Raw genomic sequence first — 27,610 nt, forward strand, 5'->3', positions numbered from 1 at the left:
ATTTGTTACACTGGTCTTGATTCAAATTAGGTAACAATTTTAGATTAATAAAGTGGTAACAGTTATCCACTGAAACTTGCAACTCCCACAATTTCGCTTTCCCTATGAAAGCTTTTATTTGTTCATACATTTGCGGTAATAAGGACATTCTTTCCTCGGAGATGGAGACAAAATCGTAGCGGTTACAGATGTCTATTCAAACGTCGCGGTCAATGACGTCATCCGGAGATACACGAACTGCTCCCGCATCTTGTTCCACTCTTACATTAAAAAAAGAGAGAGAGAGGAGGAAGTGCTCCGAGAAGGCCCTATTGAGACGTCTGTACCAGACTGTGGTAATAACATCTATAAAAGTGCATTTAATTTGTCGCCCCCAGTGGTCTAGGTGTTGTGAGTTCAAACCTGACTGTGGTCGATGGACTTTTCAGGACACAAAAATCAGGACCGCAAGTTCTACGTGAGAAAGTTTAAGTCGTGTGTCCCGTGTCGAAGTATTCCGGCATATTAAAGACCTCCAAGCCTAAATTAAAGCCTTTGGACCAAATTTCTCCTTTCTCGAGTCCTAGTAATACCTTAGTTGCATACTAGGTGGCGTTTGAAGCAATGAACTTACCACTTGTCTCTCTGCCAGTCGACAGAGAAGTGTAACTACAAATAAATGGCTTGTATGCACTGAAATCTCTATCAAGGGGTATCTATAATTATTGTTGTTGTTTAGTCAACTGTCCGAAGACAGGTTTGAATCCCATGAGTAACAGAAATAAAGGCATCACTCATGAGGCATCTAGGCCAGGAGATAATGGGATAGGATGGCCAGTTCCTTCCCCCCTCCAATGCATGCATCCCCGATTAGCTGCATATTCCACTAATCAGACTTCAGATGTATACAAACAATAATTGTTTGACATATATCATCAAGTGAGATGTACTGCCTATTAATAGATCATATCAGCCAGAACCTCAATCATTATTATTATTATTATTATTATTATTATTATTATTATTATTATCATTATTAAAATCTCGGTATTTTTTAATTTTAATGTGATATTTTCATAAATTTACGGTAATTTTATAGGTCACTTTTCTCTAATTTTTAGGTCATCAACTTCCGAGCCCTACTTAAAACACTTCATCTATAAACAGACAGAAAAAGCGACAATAACAAAACAAAGAAAAAACAGAGCGGAGTTGTGCATAAGGAATTCGTTTACGTGTAAACCTAAGCTATCACGGAATCAACCGAAATCTTCCGAAGGGGACTTAGCATATGGCAGCCGGTTTTTTTTTAAGAACCTCGATCATCAGTACTCGATTTTCATACACTAAATAATAAGCTAAAAATTTGTCTCTTAGACGCTAGGTGAGTGTAGAATGAGGTCACGAGTTGGCACCACGCGCAGACAGCCTTTTATCCCCAGGAAAAACCAAATTTGACAAGAGGCTGAGAGGTTCTCGTGACCAGTGGCGACTCGTGAGATTTTTTGTATGTAGGCCTAGGATATGAGATTGATAACATGACAAAGACAGAAACTAATAATAATAATAATAATAATAATAATAATAATAATAATAATAATAATAATAATGATAATAGAGCATACGCAATTAATTTCTTGCTACAGTTAAATTTTTCTAAATGATCAAATACAACTTCAGATATTCTTTCGGCAGTCCTGTCATCTGAAAGTTCTGTTAATTCTTGTTTTATTATAGCTTATTTTATTTATTTTTATATAGGTAATTTTGGTTTTTATTAATTTTATTTTTTATATTATATAATTTTAAATTATTTATTTCGTTTACTCTGTTCTTTTAAAATGACCAATAAACTGCATTTAAGGAGGCTGCAAGGATACTTGAAAATTCTTATTGTAGTCTCTGACCTAGAAAGAAGGGTCATAGTATTAGGATATACGGTCACATCCTCAAACGCGGTTAAAGTTAAGCCATACCCTGCCCTCCGCACCTTCCCCTGTCCATAACTTCACTGCTAGAAAAAAACCGTTTGCTGTAAGATATTTGGAGGGTTCCTCGGAAAGTATTTATAAGGTCTGAGATGTGCAATGACGACGACCCACGACAGAAAGTGGAAGTTTGAAGAAAATTAATACGTCGGGATCCATTGAAAATCAAAATCTGTAATTAAAATGTTTTCTGTCCTCAGAGGCACAAAATTAAACTGTAGGATCATCCTCATGTCCTTCATGCTCGTGACTGATCTGTAAATTTTGGCAACGAGAAAAATCCCGTCTCCACCCGGAATTGAACCCAGGACCTTCCTGTTCGTAGTAAGTTGCTCTACTAATAGAGCTACACGGCCGTCACTAATAAGTAATAACTGAACAACGTAGTGTTGTTAACTTTTCCCTGTATGCAATCACTATTGTTTGCATGCTATACATAGAATTTATACTTGATAAACATCGATTAAATACCGTTACTTGAGTCACAGCGAAGGATACAGTTATAAGTTATAACTACTGTATGTTTTTGTGTGAATTCTGTGCCTTCAGGGTCTGATGCAGCACTGCAACTCGGCATCAGCGTCCTACCTCTTTCAGCAGGACAAGTTCTACGATGTATCGTACGACACTGGAGACATGAGTGTACAGTGCGGACGCAAGGTGGATGCATTCAAGCTCTGGCTGATGTGGAAAGCACGCGGCGACGACGGATTTGAGGCTCTTATCAACAACGCAATGGACGCTTCCAAGTAATTGCTCTAAAATTTCACAATTTCTTCCACCCCCTCTCTGACTATTGTCTATTTGTATACATGTATTATATATTAAGTTATATACAGTGTGTCCCATAGAATCACTACCACAAAGAAACCTGAACTAAACTAATAGCCTAGATAGCCTAATACCCTAGATCAGCGTTTCTCAAACTATGGTCCGCGGACCAACTGTGATCCTCGAGGTCTGCCTTTGTGGTCCTCCAAAAAAGGCAGAAGAAAAATTAAAATTCAAACGAATTGCGTATCACTCTATAGCTGAAAATCTCTGAGTTTAGAAATGACACATGGCAATCACCTTTCACTTTTTCTCCCAGTACTGACATTTTATGAAATTTATTACTCTATCCGTCTACTCTCAACAACAAACGAGGGATTTAAAGCACTATGAACGTGGTGTTTCTCGCCATCTTTTCCCTGCACATCTGGCGCCGCCCCTGTAACCTAGCCCGGGACCACCCAAATTCATAAGAGGACCGAACCTTTCCATGTATTTATGATTTTCTTAATAGTTTTGCCGACACCCAATCTGCACATTGAAATGGTCACGTACTGTACGTCGACACCAATAATACAACTCTGAGGTCACAATTTGAAACTTATTTTCCAAGTAAATATGACGAATTTTCATGGGTTCGTGATCACTTTCATTGCGATATTGAAACTAACAAACTTTATTGAGTGAAAGAGAACAGTTAATTGAACTCTCGAATGAGACCGGACTTAAAATGAAATTCCAAGCGGAAGGTATGGTTAATTTCTGGACCGCATCACAAGTGAAAAGAGAATACAGTGAACTGTACAATGGTGTTTTAGAGATTATAATTCAGTTTGTTTTTACGTATCTGTGTGAGAAAGGGTTTTCATCACTAACTCTAATAAAAACAAAGTAGGCTACCGAAATCGACTCGATGTATGTGACGAACTCCGACTTAAGCTTACCAGTATATGTCCAAATATAGAACAACTGTGCAAGAATCGGCAGGCTCATCCACCTCATTAATGTTAGTAACAATATTTAGTTATTTTGTTTTAGTTAATAAGTTAAAGATTATCTAAACTCTAATAACCTTGAATTATTAAAGAAACAAAAATGAATTTTCTTCTATTAACATTAGCTTAATTAGTTAATACTAATATAAAATTAATTTAATTTAATTAATTTTAATTAATTCTATTTTAAAATATAAGTATATTGATATTAAAGTATACTACACAAATGATAAATTTGATTTCGATGGGAATAAGAGTAAGGTGGTCTGCGTAACTGTTCTGACTCAAGAAAAGTGGTCCCCACTTCACAGAAGTTTGAGAAACACTGGCCTAGATCATATATACCCAGATTGCTCTGCGTTATATGCTTTCACGGTAACAACTTTTGTCAGGTTTACTATACCGCCATCTAGTTGTTACATATGGAGTCACGTCATAACTCCCATTTGAATTGCATTAGCTACTGTACTGCCATCTCGTGTTCGTTTACGGCGGACAGGTGGCGATCCTGGCGGTTGTTCTCTTCAAGGTGCAACAGATTTTAACATAGGAATGAGCAATTTATATGTGATCTGGGTTAATAGTAACAGAATAACCGGACTTACATTTTATGTTAGAAAAACTCACCAAGTTTCTATAGATCTCCACATGTGCGCCTTTGGTGGCAATATTAAGACGGTATTTTATCTCCATCCATGTGTTCCGCAGCATTACAGATGTGGCGAAAGCACAAGCTGCAGCTTTTGCACAAGTTGGATTTTGTATGCTTTAAGTCGCAATCTTTTATGGACAATGTTGTGAACAGTCGACTTCCTGAAATGGTCCGTCGAATTGATTTCCTTGGGCTGCGCTGAAATGCTTGCCTAATATCTCAACTTTAGCTGCGGACACTGCTTTTTTGCCGCTTCCCTTCTTCCGTAACACAGAGCCTGTTTCCAACAGCTGATTATACCTTTTCACAATGATATGACGCTCCGAAGCATTTGCACCATTTTCCTGCCTAAATCGTCTTTGCACTGCAGTTGGGAACTTCAATTCAGCTAACCAATAACAACATTTCAAGCAACTATGTTTCTGGCTTACTAGAAAAAAGATGCAATTTCATCAAAATCCTAGCCCTAGTCATGAGTCTCCATTTCTTCCTCCGCAGAATTGCTTACATATGCAGGAGTGAAAGAAGCTGCCGTTACTTGTGTGGGAGGATGGAGATTACCTTTATTTGTTGGGCAAATAGCACAGTCTACACGAAGCTCGAGTTTATGAAGGCACTAGGAACAATAGACTGTGTATGTACTATTTCGCATTGTCTGTGATGAGGCGATCGTAGCGATCCTAGTGGTTAACAACTATCTATGCATGCATATTTACTACGTATTGAGCTTCGTGACTGTATATATAGACTTTGCAAAAGTATGCAGCTTCATAATAGGTCAATTATTTCCCCGACTTTTGTGGTAGGTTTTTGTAGTTTAGAAGTCACAGTTGGAATCGCGATTAACACATTAATAGTGCAGAACATAGTGCAACGAGTCGCAGGTTGGAATCTTTCAGGGGAAAGGAACTGGCTATTCTACCCCAATTATCTCATGGCTTGTCTCATGAGTGATGCCTTATTGGTGTCACTGATGAGATTCCGACTTAGGACAGTTGACTAAACAACAACCAAATTCGGTGGAAGTCACTCAACACTCGTTTCACCCAATAAATTTCCAGTGATTGATTTACAATTCACGGATTCAGATAAATAAGTAAACGAATGAATGAATGAATGAACGAACGAATTAATGAATAAGATCATGAATACCGGTAAATAAATAAATGAGAAATAAATAATGAAATAAGTAAATTAATGAATAAATAAATACGGTTAAGTTAATAAATAAATTAATAAAGAAATGAATGAATGAATGAATGAATGAATGAATGGATGAATGAATACCGGTAAATAAATAAATAAACAAATAAATAAATAAATAAATAAATAAATAAAGAAGTGAATGAATGAATGAATGAATGAATGAATGAATGAATGAATGAATGAATGAATACCGGTAAATAAATAAATAAACAAATAAATAAGTAAATTAATAAACAAGTGAATGAACGAATGAAACTGAATGATTGAATGAATGAATGAATGAATGAATGAATGAATGAATGAATGAATGAATGAATGAATGAATACCGGTAAATAAATAAGTAAATGAGAAATAAATAATGAAATAAGTAAATTAATGAATAAATAAATACGGTTAAGCTAATAAATAAATGAATAAAGAAGTGAATGAATGAATGAATGAATGAATGAATGAATACCGATAAATAAATAAGTAAATGAGAAATAAATAATAAAATAAATAAATTAATGAATAATAAATACGGTTAAGTTAATAAATAAATGAATAAAGAGGTGAGTGAATGAATGATTCAATGAATGAATGAATGAATACCGGTAAATAAACAAATAAATGAGAAATAAATAATGAAATAAGTAAATTAATGAATAAATAAATACGGTTAAGTTAATAAATAAATGAATAAAGAAGTGAATGAATGAATGAATTAATTAATTAATTAATTAATTAATTAATTAATTAATTAATGGAATACCGGTAAATAAATAAATAAATAAATAAATAAAGCAGGTGGATGGATGGATGAATAAGAAAATAAATAAATAAATAAATAAATAAATAAATAAATAAATAAATAAATAAATAAGTAAATAAGAAATAGATAATTAAATAAGTAAATTAGTAAATAAATAAACAAGGCAAAGTCAATAAATAAATTAATAAGCAAATGGATGTATGAATGGATGGATGGGTGGATAAATATATAAATAAATAACAACAATTCAAAGCTCAGTCATTTGACAGTTCTTCATAGAAATGACCAGCAGATCCTGTGAGATTTGCGTCTTACCAGTTTACAGACTTTTAATAGCCTCTGTAGTTTACAAAGATAACTAAAATATCGGTATCTTGTTTGGCTACCACAGATACTTCAAGGAGAGGATACAGACTCGACCGGGGTTCAGATTGGTGCAAGAGGAGTTTGAATGCACCAACATCTGCTTCTGGTTCATTCCGCCGAGCCTCCGGGACCAGGAAGAAAATGAAGAATGGTGGGACAAGATACACGCAGTAAGTATCTTGTTGGAAGATAGTAGCAGTTGAAAGCAACTGAGGAGCTGCTAACAGAGTTCGTTTCTTTGCCTCCCTCAGTGACAAATTCGAGGCATGACATAGAAGATAATGTATTATTATTATTATTATTATTATTATTATTATTATTATTATTATTATTATTATTATTGTTATTGTTATTATTATTGATAAAGGCATAATGACTCGGTTAAGAGAGAAGTTTTATATAATATTCTTATTGAATTTGGTATTCCCAAGAAATTAATTCGATTAATTGAAATGTGTATCAATGGAATGTACAGCAGAGTCCATAATATAGGACAGTTTCTATCTGACGCTTTTTCAATTCACTGTGGGCTAAAGCAAGAAGATGCACTATCACCTTTACATTTTAACTTTGCTCTAGGCCTAGAATATGCTATTAGGAAAGTCCAGAGGAAACGGAGAGGGTTTGGAATTGATTGGGTTACATCAGTTGCTTGTTTATGCCGATGACGTGAATATGTTAGGAGAAAATCTACAAACTATTAAGGAAAACACGGGAATTTTATTTGAAGCAAGTAATGAGATAGGTTTGGAAGTAAACTCCGAAAAAACAAGTATATGATTATGTCTCGTAACCAGCACATAGCACTAAATGGAAATATAAACATTGGAAATTTATCCTTTGAAAAGGTGGAAAAATTTAAGTACCAGTACTTTGGAGCAACAATAACGAATGACACTCGAGAGGAAATTAAACGCAGAATAAATATTAGAAATGCCTGTTATTATTCGGTTGAGAAGCTTTTGTCATCCAGTCTGCTTTCAAAAAAACTGAAAGTTAGTATTTATAAAACAGTTATATTACCGGTTGTTCTGTATGGTTGTGAAACTTGGACTTTCACTTTGAAAGACGAAAATAGGTTAACCCTTAAATTGGCAAAACTTCATTTCTCACACTAGTTTATTAAGCCATGTCAGACTGTACAGAAAACACACAATCGCAATGTCCATATTTTATATGTTGTACAATATTATAGTACGAGGGGGATCCAGGAAATAACGACCGTTCGCGCATACCCGCCGCGCAGCAGCTTCCTTGTTTGAAGGTCAACTGGCTTCCTTAACATGTGTTCTCATAATGTTGTGAGTACTGGTTGCAACAAGTCGCCATTGTGCATTTTGTGTTACTTCAAAATGAACACGTGATTGATAATCACGCCGACTGTGAGGTGAGGAGTGTGATTCGATTTTTGAATGCCCGACATTTGAAACCTGCAGAAATTTACCGGCAATTGAAAAAAGTGTATGGTGATACTGTAATGAATGAAAGAAATGTGAGAAAATGGTGCGAAATGTTCAACAATGGGCGAACAAATGTCCACGATGAAACTCGACCCGGACGCCCATCACTCATCACAGAAGACCTGAAGACTAAAGTGAACGACAGAATCTTGCAAGACAGGCACACATCGCTCTACGAATTGCATATTGCCTTTCCTGACATTTCTCTTCTTTGCTTGGTGAAATTGTGTCGCAACATCTTGCTACCACAAAATCTGTGCACGATGGGTTCCACGGCAACTGAGTAACCAACACAAAACTCAGAGAATGGCCTCAGCATTGACATTCTTGATGCGATATCACACAGATGGAGACGCCTTTCTTGATCAAATTGTGACTGGTGATGAGACCTGGGTGTCTCACAACACCCCAGAGACCAAGCGCCAATCACGTCAGTGGCATCATCCCTCATCACCCAAGAAACCGAGAAAATTCAAACAGACTCTCTCAACACAAAAAGTCATGGCTACTGTCTTTTGGGATAGCAAAGGTGTTCTTTTACTGGATTTCATGCCAAAAGGCACTACGATCAATGCAAATCGTTATTGTGAGACTTTACGAAAACTACGGCGAGCCATCCAAAACAAGAGGCGAGGGAATGTTTTCGAGAGGAGTTGTGCTTCTTCACGACAACGCCCGCCCGCACACTGCTGCTTCAACTCGAGAATTGCTGGATCAATTCGGTTGGGAAATCTTTGATCATCCCCAAAGACGTTATAATAGTATACTAGACTCACACAGAGCGCTGGTGTGCTGTCCAAAATTGAAACCAGTCTGCGCATGTTTACGCCGCCATGCTACTGGTAGAAATAGAGCGGTAAACACGATTGTCATACTTGTCCTTTGTTTTGTCTCGGGTGTTTTTAGTGAATAGTGTGAAAGTAATGGCAATATAATTTTGAAAGATGATATATTATCGCCGCGGACTCATGCTTAACATGTCGGCATTATACAATAACGTGCGGTGTGGTTTAAAAAAATAATTTTGCCGACCGATTGTTGCTCTGTAGGTTTCACTCTAAGCGTCACGTTGTCACGTCTACTTTCTCGATAAGAATAAGCACTAGTTTGTTATATTGTTAAATGGCTATTATTATTATTATTATTATTATTATTATTATTTTTATTATTATTATTTCATATACGAGTACGTTGGCTTTCTTAACTCTTAATAATAACTCTTTAATAATAATTTTTAATCACATACCTTAATGTTCGTCCTCAGCACAAGACATTGCAACCTCGGGTTTAGTCTACGTGGATTAGACAAGTAAGTGTAATTTAATAATTGAAGCAGCTTATTGGTTGCATTATTGAAATTGAGGCGAGTGATTGGAGCGCGACACAAGAAATTGAAAACAATAATACAATTAAATTTCAAAGACCTGCCGAATGTTAACCATGAGAGCGCGGCGATAATACCATCCCTGTTTAATTTTCCAAGCTATTTGCAAAAGGTACGATATAATATTATCTCTGTTGTTACAATATCAATATCATTAAAAATCAATCAGTAGTTTACGACAATAAAGAATACTTAATTGTTAGTACAGGTACTGTATATCAGACTGTAGAGAAATCCCACTGAGTGAATTATTTAGACTTACACACCAGATGTTAAAACATTAGTGGAAAGATAACTTTTTGTTTTTATTATGTAAATGAATTTATCTGCAAGATAATAAACTTTCATTCAAGATCCATATATGGATAAATAAATATACAGATAATAAATAAATAAATAGCTATAATAGCTAAGCCTCCTTTGTGAATTTATGATTCAGAGTTCACCTATAAATAACTCTTTTACATTTTGCCGGATATATTTTATTAACAAAAGCAAGGAATGGCATCTTACTGATATTGCATATGTGCATAAAAATTATGTACCATCACTCCGCAAGCAATGATAATATATCTATTTTATTTATTTAAAATAAAAATACAATATGTAAAAAATCCACACATAAAAAGTATGTGTTTTTTTTATCTTGCATAAAGTGATTGTTTAGTTTTTAGGTCTTCACGTTACCTATTGTTTGCAATGTATTAGGTACCGATACTTTTTATAATCGATAGCATTCCCTTTATTAATTGAAGAATGAATTCAATGTAATTTGGCTACCTTCGCACATTATATTTTGCCAGATTATCTATGTCCTGTGGTCTAAAAGTACCGGTAATATAATTTATTTTTGTTTCTCTAAAACTTAACTAACAAGTCTATACTGATTATCGCATATTTATTTCACTTAGGAATTTGATTATAACAAGAACTTGTGTAATCAAGGTGCATATATTTATGTCTTGTGATCTAAGAGTTAGTATGTTAATATAATTTTAGATTCTCTGAAACCTAACAATTTGCTGATTATCGTAAAATTATACACTCTATAATGTGTATTGTGTAGGCCTATTTATGGCTGTATCAGTATGTTTTCTATAAATTGCTGCATACGTATTTTCTTTTCTTTAATGTTCTAACACATATCAATGAAACTTTGAATATGTTTATTTCGTCCTAATTTTACGTTAAACGTCGAAAATGGCCATAATATGTCAATTTTAGATCATCACAATTTTAAATTGCGTGATTTACGCACTGCTATTATTTGTCTGCTCTCCAACAATATGGCGGCAAGCGCAGCGTTCAATTTGCCCCGGTTTCCTCGTTTCGCGCAGCCGAGACTGTAGGGGCTTGATCATCCCAGACCTTGCTCCTAGCGATTTTCACCTTTTCACTAAGCTGAAAGACTTTCTGGGTGGTACGCGTTTTGGAAGTGATGAAGAGTTGAAGAAGACAGTGAACACCTGGCTTAATGAACTGGCGGCAGAGGAGTATAACACGGGAATTCTAAAGCTAGTGAACAGATACGACAAATGTTGAAATGTAGGTGGTGGTTATGTAGAGAAGTAAAGGAAGCTTCAGTTATGTAATAGACTTTGTTTTTTCAAATAAATATATATTTTTTTAATTATTACAACAAAACGGTCGTTATTTCCTGGATCCCCCTCGTATTGTGAAATTTTGGTTAAATTTAATTTTCCTACCAATTTTTTTTATTGTTCTATTAAAATTACGGCATATAGCCTATTAATCTGTTGTATCCTATAGGATACTTTGTGAATTTAAGGGTTAAGAGTGTTCTAGCATAAGGTGCTTAGGAAATTATTTGGAGCTAAGAGGGTTGACGTTACAGGAGAATGGAGAAAGTTACACAATGCAGAACTTCACGCATTGTATTCTTCATCTGACATAATTAGCAACATTAAATCCGGACGTTTGAGATGGGCAGGGCATGTAGCACGTATGAGCGAATCCAGAAATGCATATAGTGTGTTAGTTGGGAGGATGGAGGGAAAAACACCTTTGGGAAGGTCGAGACATAGAGGGGAGGATATTAAAATGAATTTGAGGGAGGTGGGATATGATGCTAGAGACTGGAATAATCTTGCTCAGGATAGGGAGCGATGGCGGACTTATTTGAGAGCGACAATGAAACTTCGGATTCACTAAAAGCCTTGTGTAAGTAAATAACTATTATTATTATTATTATTATTATTATTATTGATATAAATTTAAATGTTAGTGTGAACTGTTTTCAAGCATGTATACAGTTTACATCAGTAGTGAATTTACAGAAATCCCTGATAAATACTAAACAATTAATTACATAAAAATATATATATATATATATATATATATATATATATATATATATATATAATAACATATTTGTCTACCTTAATTTTAGTAAAATTTAAGAGGTGTGTGTGTATACGTGCGTGTATGCGTGTGAGTGTGTAAGTGGTTTTATGCTCACTTATTTATCTAGATGTAAATATGTTAATACTTACTTATAAATGGGTTTTAAGGAACCCGCAGGTTCATTGCCGCCCTCACATAAGCCCACCATCGGTTCCTATCCTGTGCAAGATTAATCTAGTCTCTATCATCATATTCCACCTCCCTCAAATCCATTTTAATATTATCCTCCCATCTACGTCTCCGCCTCCCCAAAGGTCTTTTTCCCTCTGGTCTCCCAGCTAACACTCTATATGCATTTCTGGATTCGCCCATATGTACTACATGGTCTGCTCATCTCAAACATCTGGATTTAATGTTCCTAATTATGTCAGGTGAAGAAAACAATGCGTGCAGTTCTCTGTTGTGTAACTTTATCCATTCTCCTGTAACTTCATCCCTCTTAGCCCCAAATATTTTCCTAAGAGAATATGTTAATAATAGTACCGGTACATTATGCAACGAGCCTATAATAGTAGTAATTAAGACGCGAGTATGTTTGTTACCATTATAGGCAAGTTTCATACGAATTTCTCCAGTAATATCCTTACCATTACCATTATAGGCAAGTTTCATACGAATTTTTATGCTCGACCATATTTCTAACTTGAAATTATTCATAAGTATTCATGTTATGGTTATGTAAGTGAGGAGCGGAACTGACCTGAATTGTGAGATGTGCGCAGACGCGAAAGTATTGATTTTTTTTCCGAGGCACGAATGTCATTGACCTTGATATAATCTAGAGAATAACATGAACATTAGGCTTGATATAACCTGGAAATTGATTTAGAATTGAAAAACGAGATGGTAAATTGAATTTATTTGAACATTATTTACAATTAACGCTAATTATATTATATTAACAAAACATAACCTTCTGCGACAGTATTGGATTTCCAGCCTCCGTGACTTTTCGCTAATTGTCTTTCGATTGCATATCCGAGAATAATCGATACTTGCGGTTTTGTAATGGTATAATGTTGATTTCTCATTGGCTGAACAACTGAATTATAGTGAATAGGTGTACTTTAATGAGGTGCATTAAAGGGCTACTACCAGGTGTATAATTACTACATTTCGGCATGGTCGAGCATAAAAATAATAAATTATTGTATTTTGCCTTCTGTACAGGTAGCACCCAAAATCAAGGAAAGCTTGATCTTGGCCGGAACACTGATGATCAGCTACCAACCTCTGCCCCATAAAGGATACCGCAACTTCTTCCGTTTTGTGACATCATGCCATCCACCAGCAACACATGCAGACATGGACCACGTGTGGCAAGAAATTGAAAGGCATGGTGCCAATATGTAGTGCAGCCATTCACTTAGCTGGCAAGGACTGAACCATACATGGAATGGCAATTAAAGAATGAACAAAACCAACTTCTTCCATCCCCACACTTGCTTGAATTTTGTTCAGTTTGTTTCGATGTGTTAATTTTCATAATATGCATGAAGATGATCACTTTCACCTATACAACCTCCAGTTTTAAGTCATGTTTCTTGACGCGCAATGAATGAGCACCTGAAAGCAATAAAAAACATGATAAGAAGAACGGTAAAAGGGTCTACATAGCCATACTCGTAATTTACCTATTATTTTCATGTAAGTGACTTTCTGTCATGGTTCTAAAATGTTAGTTTTATGATTGTGTAAGATTTTCAAAAACATAATACAAAGTACATTATTTTCTTTAATCCTGTATTACTAAGATTTGAAATTATAACATTACTACAGAGACATTATTATCACAGTCTACTATATACAGTCACGAAGCTTGAGTTTTGAGGGTGCTAGAAACAATAGACTGTGACGGTACTATTTTGCATTGCCTGTAATGAGGCGATATTAGCGATCCTAGTGGTGAGCAACTATCTAATGTTTGCATATTTACTACGTATTGAGCTTCGCGACTGTAAATACTAGACTGTGTTATTATGACGTGATGCGAGAAAATGGTGGGTTACTCGTGGCCCGCTGCTAGCATGGTTTTTGACGACCACGTAACCATTTCTCTGGCACTTCTACAATAAATAACAGTACTAACAATAAATGTTCAATAATTTGGACTTACCATGCTCACAGTCGTTGCCGAAAATGGCCTCCAATCTTTCACCAATTTCATCTAATTTTTCTTCTGTGAGAACACTACGTTTTCTGTTTGATTTTCGAATGTTTACTGAGCCTGTTTCATTAAAAACTTTAACGAGTCTTCTGATTGGTTCGGCAGAAGGCACAGTTCTGTTTGGAAATTTTATTCGAAATTTACGTATTGTTTTCGCACACGACCTTCTGCCTTTTATGTATGTATTATACATATACACACGTTCACGCAATGACAATTTGTTGAAATGTGGATCATCAAACCAATATGGGGGTATTGTGTGGTTAACACGATGATCCCTCTAACAATTATAGCTGGTTCACAGAACTAGAATTCACTACCCATCTTAGCTCCCAAAAAGTCTTCACGATGTTGAGTGGGTACAAGTCCCATACACTGGCCTAAATGTCATGAAAAAATGGCTCCCTTCATGAGCACTGAAGCTGGTGTTAATTTCGTAATGCGAGTTCCGGCATGATGCCATAGACCATGATGCAAAGACACATGATCATTATACAGCTGTAAAAATTAGATCAAATTATAGCTCTTCATCTGCAACTGAAATATTACCGGTAGTAGATTTACTGGTATAAAGGGTTTTTCAATATGTTAACGTAGAAGTCCCTTTAAGCTATTTTCGGGCTGAAATTAATAAACTAATCAGTTACTGGTAATGTTATTTAGAATGTAATTTCCTCAGTTGCAATTGTCCACTTTTCAGTTATCTTTGTCACGCACAAATGGAATTAGATTCTGACAGCTGCTAGGATATTACTGGAGAAAAACAGTTTCCTAGACTAAATCTGGATTGATGTACATTTCATTACTGTATGTTTTTTTTTATTAATTTATTGGGTGTATCTAAGGCCCTGAATTCACAACAAAAACGTTGCAATGAAGTACATTAAAGATTAATAACAAAACTATTAAATTGGTTTAATAAATACATTTTATCTTAAGTCACTATCAAATGTACATCACAGCTGTAAAATAAAAAAATTCATAAGAAACATGAAATGTGAAATACAAAATTTCTGTTTTCTTTGAATTTAATTGAAAGAACTTTATAGCTTATTTAGCAGTTTCAAATACTCCATAACAATAATTAAATGCTGGTAATATGTTCATATAGTTGCAACTTATTTTACGTAAGAGATAAGAAGAAATAAATGCAGTAATATCACAATATCATCCTCTCACCTTCTGCGACAGACCAGCCATCTGTCTGAGAAGTATCACAACTGGCTGAGTAGGCCTATGCTCCCATCTATCGAGAGGAAAGAGCATTAGAGGCAAATGGTGAAAAGTGTAAATGCCTAATAAAGAAATATGAAATTTGAAGATTAACTGTAAAGGAAATGGTTAATTTTGCATGTACATATCAATATATGACAACAATAAAGAAATTTTCATTTTTAGTATTTAATTTTTCCAAATATTATTTAATATTCTGAGCGTTATTTTGGGTAACATCTAAAATTGTTTGTAAAATAATGAAATTAAATATTTATAAATTATGTTAATAGAAATATCTGCAATCTTCATTATCTGCTAGTACATAAGGGAATTTTTTAATTAAAAGTACCGGTAGTAAGTTTTGTGAATTATGTAACAATTCTGATTCAAGTCTTTCTACATGTAGATCTTTCACATTCACATATTATAACATCTGAAAGATCCAGAAGATCTTGAGGCAGTATTTTACGTAGACTGTTCAAGAATTATTTAAATTATTTTAAAGCCCATTAGGGGCATAATATACATCTTCGTTTAAAGGATATCATTTAAAAAAGTATTACAATTTACAGAAGTTGCGTTTGTTACTGATGATTAGCTGTATAAACCAGTTCATCTGGAATAGGTTTTGCAGAATAGTGTAACAAATCTAGTTCCAAGATATTTCTATACTAAAGATCAGAATACAAAAGTATATTTTAAAATTATAAATAAAAGAAAATTTGTATGTTTTTGGAAGTAATAATTGAATTAAACAGTAAAAACTCTGTGACATTTCAAGAGGAAAATAAATATAAACTGTTAAGAATATAAAAATATTTTGTTAAACCAGAAAGTTGGCAGAGATTCGTAGAATTGCGTGGAACATTTAAATGGTTGGCAGTTGAATGATTTCGAACAATCGTAGAGAATCATCTTAGCACAATCACAAAACAAAGAACTTGAACTTAATGAATATCTAACCAGTGCAAAAAAATAAATGTAGCATTCGCTGCTCAAGCCTCTAGTACTATCTTGAATGTAATACATATTATACGATGATATTCAAACTTCATTTATTTTTTCCAATAATGATATGTTGCGGGTTGCATCAACGTGCCCACTTAAGGGGTTAGGTACAGCTTACAGCAGTAAAATTTTTGGAAATATTCAACTTTTTTTTCCTCCATTACTGTAGCTTGTACAATAATTAAAATTGGTATGTATAAAATACTCTCCTTCTGCTATATGAAAAAAATATTTTTACGATTTAAAAAAATTATTTATATATTCTTTTTTCAAAATTCAAAATGTTGGCAGTTCACTGTGCAGTGATGAAGCATTTCCCTCATAATTAAAAAACTTGTTAACTTTTTCATGTTCTCTCTCTTATATTTTCTTGCTAAAACTCATGTTTACAGGAACTACATTCCTTGACAAATAATATCTTTTTTTATTTTGTGCAATAGAAAATACTGATATTTGACCATTTTTTTAAATGAATTTATTTTTTATCAGACAATCTATCACAGGTAGAGAAGTGATCTTGCATCATATTGTAGATATGATATGATATGCATAAATACACACAAAAAATTTCGTCACAGAATGTTTGATAGTTTTTGAGATGTGGGAAACGCTTCATCGCTGCACAGTGAACTGAATTTTGAAAAAAAAAAAAAAAAAATGTAAATAATTTTTTTAAATCGTAAAAATACTTTTTACATATAGAAGAAGAACAGTGTTTTACACATAACAATTTTCATTATTGTACAAGATACAGTAATGGAGGAAAAAAATGATGAATATTTCCAAAATTTTACTGCTGTAAGCTGTACCTAACCCCTTAAATGTTTACATTAAAATTTGTATTAATCATCATGACCACATCTGTTCCATTAAGATACAGCAAGAATTCACTGACTGATAGAATGAGGGAGATGAGGGATCTTAATACAGTGTCTTTTGCCGTTGAGTCACCCATTGCAGTGCCGGGAGCTTGGTTATCGCCGGCGATAGCAACCGTTGATAACCGAGTTCCTGGCACTGCGGCCGAGTGCAACGGGCAACTCGACAGCAAAATGCACTGTATAATATACAAATATCTAAATCAGCAACTCATTTCTTTCATTTCTAATTATTCACACATCAGTCTATCCTTAAACAAAAGTAAATAAAATATCTTTATTAATTTTCACGATATTCATTTTCAATAAGGCTACATGATCTATTTAAAAGCTTTCCTTGCATTCAAAAGTACCTAATACTCAAGATAATTTATAAAATACAAACATATTTTAAGAAATACCTCTACTTACCTTTCTGTAGTACTTTTTCTTTCTGAACTGCTTTTAGAGTACTTTCTACACACTTTTTATACTCTGTTTTCTATCACAGTTTTGCAGAATATTTCAAACTAGAACTGTGGATTAAATATTATTCAACATCACAAAAAACAGTGGTACGAATTTCTGGATTTTGCATCAAGTTCTAAATGTAGAAAATTCCAATGTTTCAGAGCTATGTATCAGTTCCATTATCAGAGGTGAGAAAACCTACCGATTGGTTCTTTTACCGAGAACTAGTCACTGGAACTCTCTGTGATGATAAAACCGAAACTTAGCTCTACAAAACTGGATATGTCTACATTTGACATATGATATAAAAATTTAATAAACTCACACCATATAGAACCTTGTGAGTGTCTTAGGTTATACTTCATAAAAACAATCTATTTAGGATACAAAAATCAAATTACTTAAATGCATTTTTTGCAGTTAAATGTGTAGTTGTCACATTAAAAAAAGTCCTGTAACAAAGATCTTCAGGCACTATAAAAAACAGTATTAAAAATAAATTCTTTCAATCTTTTTGCTGGATGTTTACAGCAGAAAAATATAGGTGTAATGATCTTATGATAGAGAAAAATAAACACTAGAAATTAATATATTATGTAAAATATACAGTCTAATTCTGTTACATGGTTGTATTTATGAATTATTCAATATATAGTTTGTGTTTTCTTATTAATTTTTAAATTACTACAACTTCCCTTCAAATTATTCCCCTCTCCCTCAACTCTCCCTCTTTATCTTTTTGTATTTCTTCTGTGCACAGACAGTTTTCTGTAATATAACACTTTAAGTTTTCTTACGAATATGAGGTTCTGCAAGTAAATACATAGTGCCAAGAAGTGGGCGAACTCCATTTTATTTTCGACACTATAATGGTCATGATTGATTACTTGATATGAACACTTAACCTGATGGTTTACAGGTCCAGAACATCATATGGTGACTGTCATTGTCATAGCACAGCAGAATTCTGCGCCATGTTCTGGCAGATGTTTTGCGTATGTGTACGGGTGAAGACAGCTTCCCATATCTCATACAGTGTGTGATACTAGTTATTACTCTAACTGCATAGTTACCGAAGTTACAAATCTTAGAGAAATAAAGGGAGATACGCCTACTTCCTGGCCACCCTGTACAGTAGTTACTCTGAATAATCCATGTTGTTTCATTCGGTACACCTACTTCCTGGCCACCCTGTACAGTAGTTACTCTGAATAAACTATGTTGTTTCATTCGGTACACCTACTTCCTGGTCACTCTGTACAGTAGTTACTCTGAATAAACCATATTGTTTCATTCGGTACACCTACTTCCTGGCCACCCTGTACAGCAGTTACTCGGAATAAACCATGTTGTTTCATTCAGTACACCTACTTCCTGGCCACCCTATACAGTAGTTACTCTGAATAAACCATGCTGTTTCATTCGGTACACCTACTTCCTGGCCACCCTGTACAGTAGTTACTCTGAATAAACTATGTTGTTTCATTCGGTACACCTACTTCCTGGCCACCCTGTACAGTAGTTACTCTGAATAAACCATGTTGTTTCATTCGGTACACCTACTTCCTGGCCACTCTGTACAGTAGTTACTCTGAATAAACCATATTGTTTCATTCGGTACACCTACTTCCTGGCCACCCTGTACAGTAGTTACTCGGAATAAACCATGTTGTTTCATTCAGTACACCTACTTCCTGGCCACCCTGTACAGTAGTTACTCTGAATAAACCATGTTGTTTCATTCGGTACACCTACTTCCTGGCCACCCTGTACAGTAGTTACTCTGAATAAACCATGTTGTTTCATTCGGCACACCTACTTGCGGGCCACCCTGTACAGAAGTTACTCGGAATAAACTATGTTGTTTCATTCGGAACGCCTACTTCCTGGCCAACCTGTACAGTAGTTACTCGGAATAAACAATGTTGTTTCATTCGGCACGAAATGTTTTATAATAAAATCAAGAAGGAAAATATCAAATATGAGTCAATTTTACTTTTTATGCAATGACGACATAAGGATTAACAGATATTTTAGAAAAGAATTTAAGGGACACAAAAATCACATACAATGAGCTAAATTATTTTTTTTTAATTTTATTGGGTTATTTTACGATGCTCTATCAACATCTCTGGTTATTTAGCGTCTGAATGAAATGAAGGTGATAATGCTGGTGAAGTGGGTCCGGGGTCCAGCACTGAAAGTTACCCAGCATTTGCTCGTATTTAACTGAGGTAAAACCCCGGAAAAAAACCTCAACCAGGTAACTTGTCCCGACTGGGATTCGAACCCGGGCCACCTGGTTTCGCGGCCAGACGCGCTGACCGTTACTCCACAGGTGTGGACTGAACTAAATCAATGAGAGATAAATAATTAATATTATTAATCAGAATTTAATAAGCGAATTTTATACATTCATTTTCAAGGTCAAATTTAACAAATTTAATTTGTCATTTTCAGTTCTATTCATCGGATATATTTGTGGTGTGAACAATAAAATTGAGGACAATGCACAAATTTGTATGGCACTTTTAGCAGAAGAGATCATTTTATTTATTTTATTTTAAATCCACCACCAACAGAAGCAAGCTTCCAATTATAGGATATGCTACTGGAACTAAATGACAGCTGTGAACAGCATGGGATAAAGATAAATTCAAACAAGACGAAGACCATGGTTATCAGAAGAAAAATAAAGAAAGCAAATGTTCGAATTCGAAAAGAGGCAGTATACCAAGTGGACAGCTTCAAAGGAAGGGAAGCTTTTAAAAGAAAAAGAAGCATTTTCTGCGGATCTCTAGAAAAATAACTACAGAGAGACTAGTGAAGTGCTTTGTGTGGAATGTACGAGGCGTGTTCTTAAAGTAAGTTCCAAAAGGGTGTAGTAAGTAAACGGGAAGATATTTACAAACCATTTTTGTTCAATTACTTCTCAACATAATCTCCACCATTATTGAGGCATTTATCGAGTCGCGGCACAAGTCTTTCTATCCCCTCATTGTATAATTCGCCCGCCTGCGATGCAAACCACTCCCGCACTGCTGTTTTCACTTCATTGTCGCCATTAAAACATTGACCACCGAGGAACTTCTTGAGGTGCAGGAAGAGATGAAAGTCACTCGGAGCCAAATCTGGGCTGTAGGGGGGATGGTCAATTTGTTCCTGTCCTCATGAATTTTTTCATCGACAGCACGCACCAAATCGTCATTGATCAAAGATGGCCGACCGATATGCTGCTCGTCATGCACAGAGACGCGGCCCTCGTTGAACTTCCTAACCCATCTCCTGACCATTCCATCACTAATGGCATCATCACCATATACCTCACAAAGTTGACGATGTATGTCAGCTGGTTTGATGTTTCTCGCATTCAAGAAACGGACAACAGATCGCATCTCACAGTTAGCGGGGTGCTCGATCACTTTAAACATTTCAACTGATCACAACTAACCACACACACGCACTGAAGCTCTGAAACTGCGTGTACAGCTTACCTGAGGACTTAAGAAAACACGTATGCGCAAAATAACGATTGCAGCGATGCGACGGCTATAATTGAAAACGGAACTTACTTTAAGAACACGCCTCGTAGCATTGAATGGAGCAGAAACATGATACATTACGACGAAGTGAAGGAAAACAATTAGAAGCATTTGAAATGTGGATGTGGAGAAGGATGGAGCGTGTGAAATGGACAGACAGAATATGAAATGAGGCTGTGTTGGAAAGAAGGGTGAAGAAAGAATAATCCTGAAACTGATCAGGAAGAGAAAAAGAAACTGGCTGGGTTACACTGGCTAAGAAGAAACTGCCTACTGAAAGATGCACTGAAAGGAATGGTGAACGGGAGAAAAGTTTGGGGCAGAAGAAGATACCAGATGTCAGACAATATTAAGATTTATGGATCGTATGTGGAGACTAAGACAAAGGCGGAAAATAGGAGAATGGTTGGAGAATGCTGGGTTTGCTCTTTAGCAGAAAACTATGAATGAATGACACAAATTTGGATAAAACATATTTTAATTCATATACACATGACTGGAATGATACAATCAACACATCACACATGCAATGATCACTTTCAAACAAGATGTAACTCACTTCAATACATCATCTGATCGCATCACACCATTATCACAGTAGTAATGTGCTCCTATAAAAATATCCACTACTTTGGATTGTAAAAATACAGCGTCAGTGAGTAAAATGCGTATCTAAAATAGCAGTTATCGTATATTACTTGGTATATACTTATTCTGGAAGACTATCTTTTATAATTTGTTAAATATTTTTTCACTGTATTAACACATATAATGGCAGCCTCTTATTTCTGAGAAGAAATGGTAGAAAAAATAATAATTCATGGACTGCAAACACATAATTTCTCATTCCTAATATTTTTTACTCTAGGTATTAAAGTACTTACCATATTTATGCATTAACTTTGATAAAAAAAACTACTCGTACTGGTATTGTTGCAGTGTTACATTGCAACAACTGCATGTTACTTTAGAAATGCCGAAAATAAATGTTCAAATTAGAATTATTTATTTTAAGAGGTTGATATCTAAGTATTAAAACCTCTGTTGTCCCATGTAATTGCCACACTCTAAATTTCAGTCATATTTGGGGAAGGGGGGGGGGGGAAGGTGGAGCAATTACACGTGTAAATACAGTAATTTTTTTGTTTGGTCTTTTAGAAACAGGGCTATCTTTAGAACTATGTCTGAATTTGAGATATGCTTCACAAAAATTTACAGCAGTGTTTCTCAACCAGTGGTACGTGTACCCCTCAGGGTACTTGGAGAGAAATGAAGAGGTACAATTTTTTTTTTCTCATGATATTGCCACTATATTACAGATACTCACTGGCAAGATTTTGTGTTGCCAGTGAATCACTTTGACGGAACTTCTGCACTTCATCTCTACATATTTGTGGGAGTCCAATTTTTCATATCTAACTAAAGTGTAAAGTAGGAATAATAAATAATAAATAATCCGTGGCGCTACAGCCCATGAAGGGCCAAGACCGACCAGCCGACTGCTGACCTCATGGCCACATACCGAAGCACAGGTGGACGATCATCCAACTAGAATGGAGGTATCGTGTGGTTAAAACGATGAGCCCCCCCAGCTGTTATAGCTGGTTTGTGTAACCGGATTTCGCTACCTATCATAGCTCCCCAAGTGCATCACGATGCTGGGTGGGCACCGGTCCCATACACTGGCCGAAATTTCATGAGAAAATTTCTTCTCCCATGAGGACTCGAACCAGTGTGCATTCTGTAACGCGAGTCCTAGGCAGGATGCTTTAGACCACGACGCCACGGTGCGGAACAAAGTACGAAACCGTTTAAAAACACGAAAATGATTTAAATGTAGCTACCAGTAAAAGCAAAGACATGAATGGATGACATTATTTCACGAAAACTGGCTCAGCTTTCCCTTTAAATGAACTTTTTTCATAACCATTTATACATTTTATTCATGTCTTGATTCGATTAATTTTTAACATTATACAGTGTTTTGGCAATGATACAAACTTAAGTCTTTACATAGTTTTTAAATAAAAATTATTATTGCCGGAATACTCATGTATTTTTGAATAAATAAAATCACTCTGTCAATTTTACGTTTCTTATGTTATTATTCATTGTGTTGATCCCAGAATTACTAAAAAAAATAATATTATATTTATAATATTTATTATGGAGGCAGCTATTGGCGTAACTCAGGCGGTGAGGTAGCGCATTTGCCTACTGATGCGCAGTTGCGCTCAGGCATGGGTTCGATTCCCACTTGGGCTGATTAACTAGTTGGGTTTTTTCCCCCCAGGTTTTCCCCAGCCATAAGGCGAATGTCAGGTAATCTATGGCGAATCCTCGGTCTCATCTCGCCAAATACCAACCCACTTTCACCAATTCCATCCCAGTAGTTGACTCAGCGTCATTAAATAACCAAGTAAAAAAAATTATGAAGCTACTTAATAAATATTGGAAGCCTAAAGAGGTTCATTTACAGAAAAGCTGAGAAACATTGCTCTATAGCATAACAATCCTGTGCACAACAGGCCACGGAAGGCCAAAGCAGACCATCCAACAACAACTGGCCTCACGTTCATATGTCTCAGTAACAATCATCCAACCAATACAGGGGTATCATGTAGTTAGTATGATGATCCCCTCAGCCATTACAGCTGGTTCACAGAACTAGATTTCGCTATTTAGCATAGCTCCCAAATTCATCACAATGCTGGGTGGGCACTGATCCCATACACTGGCCAATATCTTATGAGAAAATTTCTTCCTCCATCAGGACTCGAACCAATGCTCTTTCCTTAATGCAAGTCCAGGCATGACACCTTAGACCATGACGCTAAAACACAGACGAATCTATAGTATACTAGTCGCAAAATATCCGAGAGTTCATGCTATATCACATAATTATGAAGTTCTAGTAGCATAGGTGAAAATATTCTCAATACATACCGACATATAATGTAGGATAACAAAAAACATTCACACAATGCACAACACTGACTGAAGGGTACTGCATACCAGCAGCAAGTCTATTGGGAAGCATATCTTTCTCTGATAGAGCATTTTTTCGACATGTATTTCTCCAAATTCTCCTAAAATCAAATTTAAAGCTGTCCCATTTATTCTGAGATTAAGGGGAGACTCTTGGTGAAAAATTAAAAAATTTTAGGGATTTTTTTTTTTTCCTTCACTTAAAACATCATTACTATGTGTACTTTAATCTTGCCAAAGGAATTTGTCCAATTCCATTTCTAAGTTGGTTTAAATGATTACCTAATATCTGAGTGGGCGTAACCAATTTGAAAGCTGCCAAAAATAATTTAAACTCAATTTCCTGTAACTTGCATTTTTTTCTGCTTTAGACCATACTTTTTATAGTAAATATTATTCAATCCTAGTTACATTTTTACAGTACGCAAAGAATTGATAGATAAACATATCTCTGCATTGAAATTTGAAATAATGAATAAAAATTGGTTTTATTAATTTTTAATATTAAAATTTTATGAACTTATATAATGAATTAAATACTATTATAGTCACAATCATGCCATGGTATGAAAGAAAAATTTCACAACCTCGAGCGGGAATCGAACCTGTGACTTCCTGTTCTACGGTCAGGCGCTCTACCACTGAGCCAGAGGCTCGGAATTATCCTTTCATACTGGCGACTCTGTTATAGAGTACTGTCCATAGCGTCTGATCTTAGTCAGCACTGCTTATGGCTGGAAAGAAACTTTTACAAATGTAATCTTCATCTTACGATGTTTGGGTGACGTATATACGTCCGTTATATAACTTTTCAAAAAGTTATATCTCAGAATCTAATTCATATTATGTAAACCTAATGAACAGCCTCGTTGTCCCACAAGTGGAGAGACAGCTGTAAAAATTACACAAAGTTCAATGGTAATTAAGGTATAAAAAGTATGTATGGCCTAATCAAAAGATTACACAATATATTAAAAAAAATGTCTCTTGAAGGAATTACCTAATTATTTTGAAATTTAGTAGCATACCACTACTGGTTAGCATAACTATGCTGTAAAAATTTGGTTAAATTTGGCTCAATAGAAGAAAAGTTCCAAATTTACAAGTGTGTCCCCTTAACTTGAATATTCGTTAAATTCGTATATTACTTCCATATCATATCAAAACATATGTTTAAGATTTGAGACTTTCATACCGGTACTGATTAGTGTGGTGCATCCATCAGCACTAACACTCATGAATTAAATTGGACAGTTCCTGCACTGTAAATACAAACTTACAATTTATCCTAAAGTTAGCCCTGAAATATTACCAATTCAAAGTAACAGAATACTCAACAACAATTGATCGAAACTATTAATGGTAAAATTAGAAAACAAATTTTTCCATGGAATTACTCTTATAAGGTTAATAGCTGCAATGGGTATATGTTATCCCATATTCAAATCAAGCAGTCACCAAGCACAATGTTCAGGTAAGATCGAACTAGTATTAACAAAAGTTCTAAAAAAAATCTTAACAGTAAGTGAAATATAAACATAAAGTAAAAGATTGGCGTAACGAATCTACAATATATAAGCCAGCACTGCAGTGATAAAATGTCCTTATTTGAACTAATTATTATTGTAAAATAACTTCCTTCATAACGTTTGTATTAAATTCTCAAGCAGCTTTTAAATATTAAAAATGTGGTACATTTCACATACTGGTATTAATTATTATTAAAAAGGAATATCCATGGCATGTTCAGCAAGAAAATTGTACGACATTTTATTATATTATTTTTTTTAATTTAAGAACAAAATATTGGTTGTAGTTCAACGATTTTCACTGTAACTATCTCATTTTTGCTCTAGAAAGTAGGCCTAATAAGCACCATAGCCTTCAGAAATGTGTATGCTGCCAATTATATCTATAGGAAAATAATCGATTTTTATTATCTTGGCCCAATACTAATTTTTATTCCATTTGTACTGTATTTTCGGTCCAAGGAAAATATTTATATTTGGGAAAACCGCTCGTCTTTAAAGCAAAAAAAAAAAAAAAAAAAAAGTCTAAGATCGCCTTGGATTGCACATTTCGATTTTTACGAAGTTTTACAAAAAAGAAGGAAAAAGAGAGAAAAAAAGATACTGGTGGTTAAGGTGGTTATTAAAACCCTAGAATCATAGAATCATGTCAATAGTAGTACCGATACTGTAGTGAAATATTGTTATTCAAAGTTAAAAATGAGGTTAGGATGTTCTGTGTTTTCTTAAAAACAACATACTGGTATGTACTTACATAATTAAATCCCGTAATTTCTCAGTTTATAAAGTACGGATATCTTCAGAATATACCAGTAGGGTTAAACATAAAAGTTGCCTACATGAAGATATATGCATGATGAAATTTGCACTATTCAAAAAAGCAATATTACGTTCCAAACAGTACCGTATAGTAACATCCAAAATTATATACAATGCTTTGACAGTAATAGTTCAAAAATGCTTTGTTCAATAAATACTACCGGTACGTATTCCTAAAATTTTAATTATCAACCTATCTTTTCCGAACATAATTTTTGGTCTAATAATAATTTCAGAACATTTTGGTCCAAATGTGGAATTTAAAAATTATGACTGCATCAATGAATACAAGAGCTCAGGCTATGGCTAAAAAGGTACTGGTATCCGAGAAGGAATTTCTTAATTTGTTTACTACTTACTTATTTATCTATCAATTTTTCTTTTCTAATGTCATAAGATAAGCTGTCTTGTAACAAGGCTTAAAAATAAAATTTGGCAACATGGAACTAATCGTGTTTTGTATCAATAAAAAATTAATCATCTCCTTCTAGCTGCTACAGCTCAGAAATTCCATTTATGTCATCATATCTTATTAAAGCTAGGGTTTTCAGTTGTTGCTGTAATAAAAGATACCATGTGAAAAGCAAATGGAACAGAAAATATGGGTCCTAGTGTTCAGACTCTTTGCAAGATTTAAGAAACTACGTAGTTCCCAGCAGAAGTACATTTCCATTAGTAATTGTGATTACGGTATTTAAATAGCAAATGAAAATACAGCTTTAATTTTACTTGATATGTAGTATTCCTTATAAAGATATACTGTTGCGAGCATAAAAATTGTTAGAATGTTAGCTATGCAATAGATGGAACTTACTGATATATATTTCTTTCGGACTTGGGATGATATAAAAACTTTCAAGACACTGAGAGAGAATCGTGAACTGAGAAAGTTTGAGAAGCTTTTGTTTATACTTATACAAGCCATAGTCACATGCCATTCCAACAATAAGCGATCTGAAGCAGGAGAAAAAAACACATTTCAATAAGAAAGTGCTACTGGTAAGTCTTTCGAGATACTTTGCCAAGTATGAACCAGA

General features: G+C 34.7%; 1 protein-coding gene across 1 annotated transcript in view; it reads left to right on the forward strand.

Annotated features, from left to right (window-relative positions):
• The window catches only part of LOC138693089 (acidic amino acid decarboxylase GADL1-like), a 99,888-nt gene extending 86,415 nt beyond the window's left edge, over window positions 1-13,473 (forward strand). The window contains exons 8-10 of the mRNA XM_069816697.1: window positions 2,517-2,716; window positions 6,735-6,879; window positions 13,148-13,473. Of these exons, the coding sequence (XP_069672798.1) occupies window positions 2,517-2,716; window positions 6,735-6,879; window positions 13,148-13,330 (528 nt within the window). The 3' untranslated portion in view covers window positions 13,331-13,473. The remainder of the gene's footprint in view (window positions 1-2,516; window positions 2,717-6,734; window positions 6,880-13,147) is intronic.
• The last annotated feature ends 14,137 nt before the right edge of the window (window positions 13,474-27,610 follow it).

The sequence above is a fragment of the Periplaneta americana genome, chromosome 2 (genome assembly GCF_040183065.1).
Source record: "Periplaneta americana isolate PAMFEO1 chromosome 2, P.americana_PAMFEO1_priV1, whole genome shotgun sequence".
Taxonomy (NCBI): Eukaryota; Metazoa; Arthropoda; class Insecta; order Blattodea; family Blattidae; genus Periplaneta; species Periplaneta americana.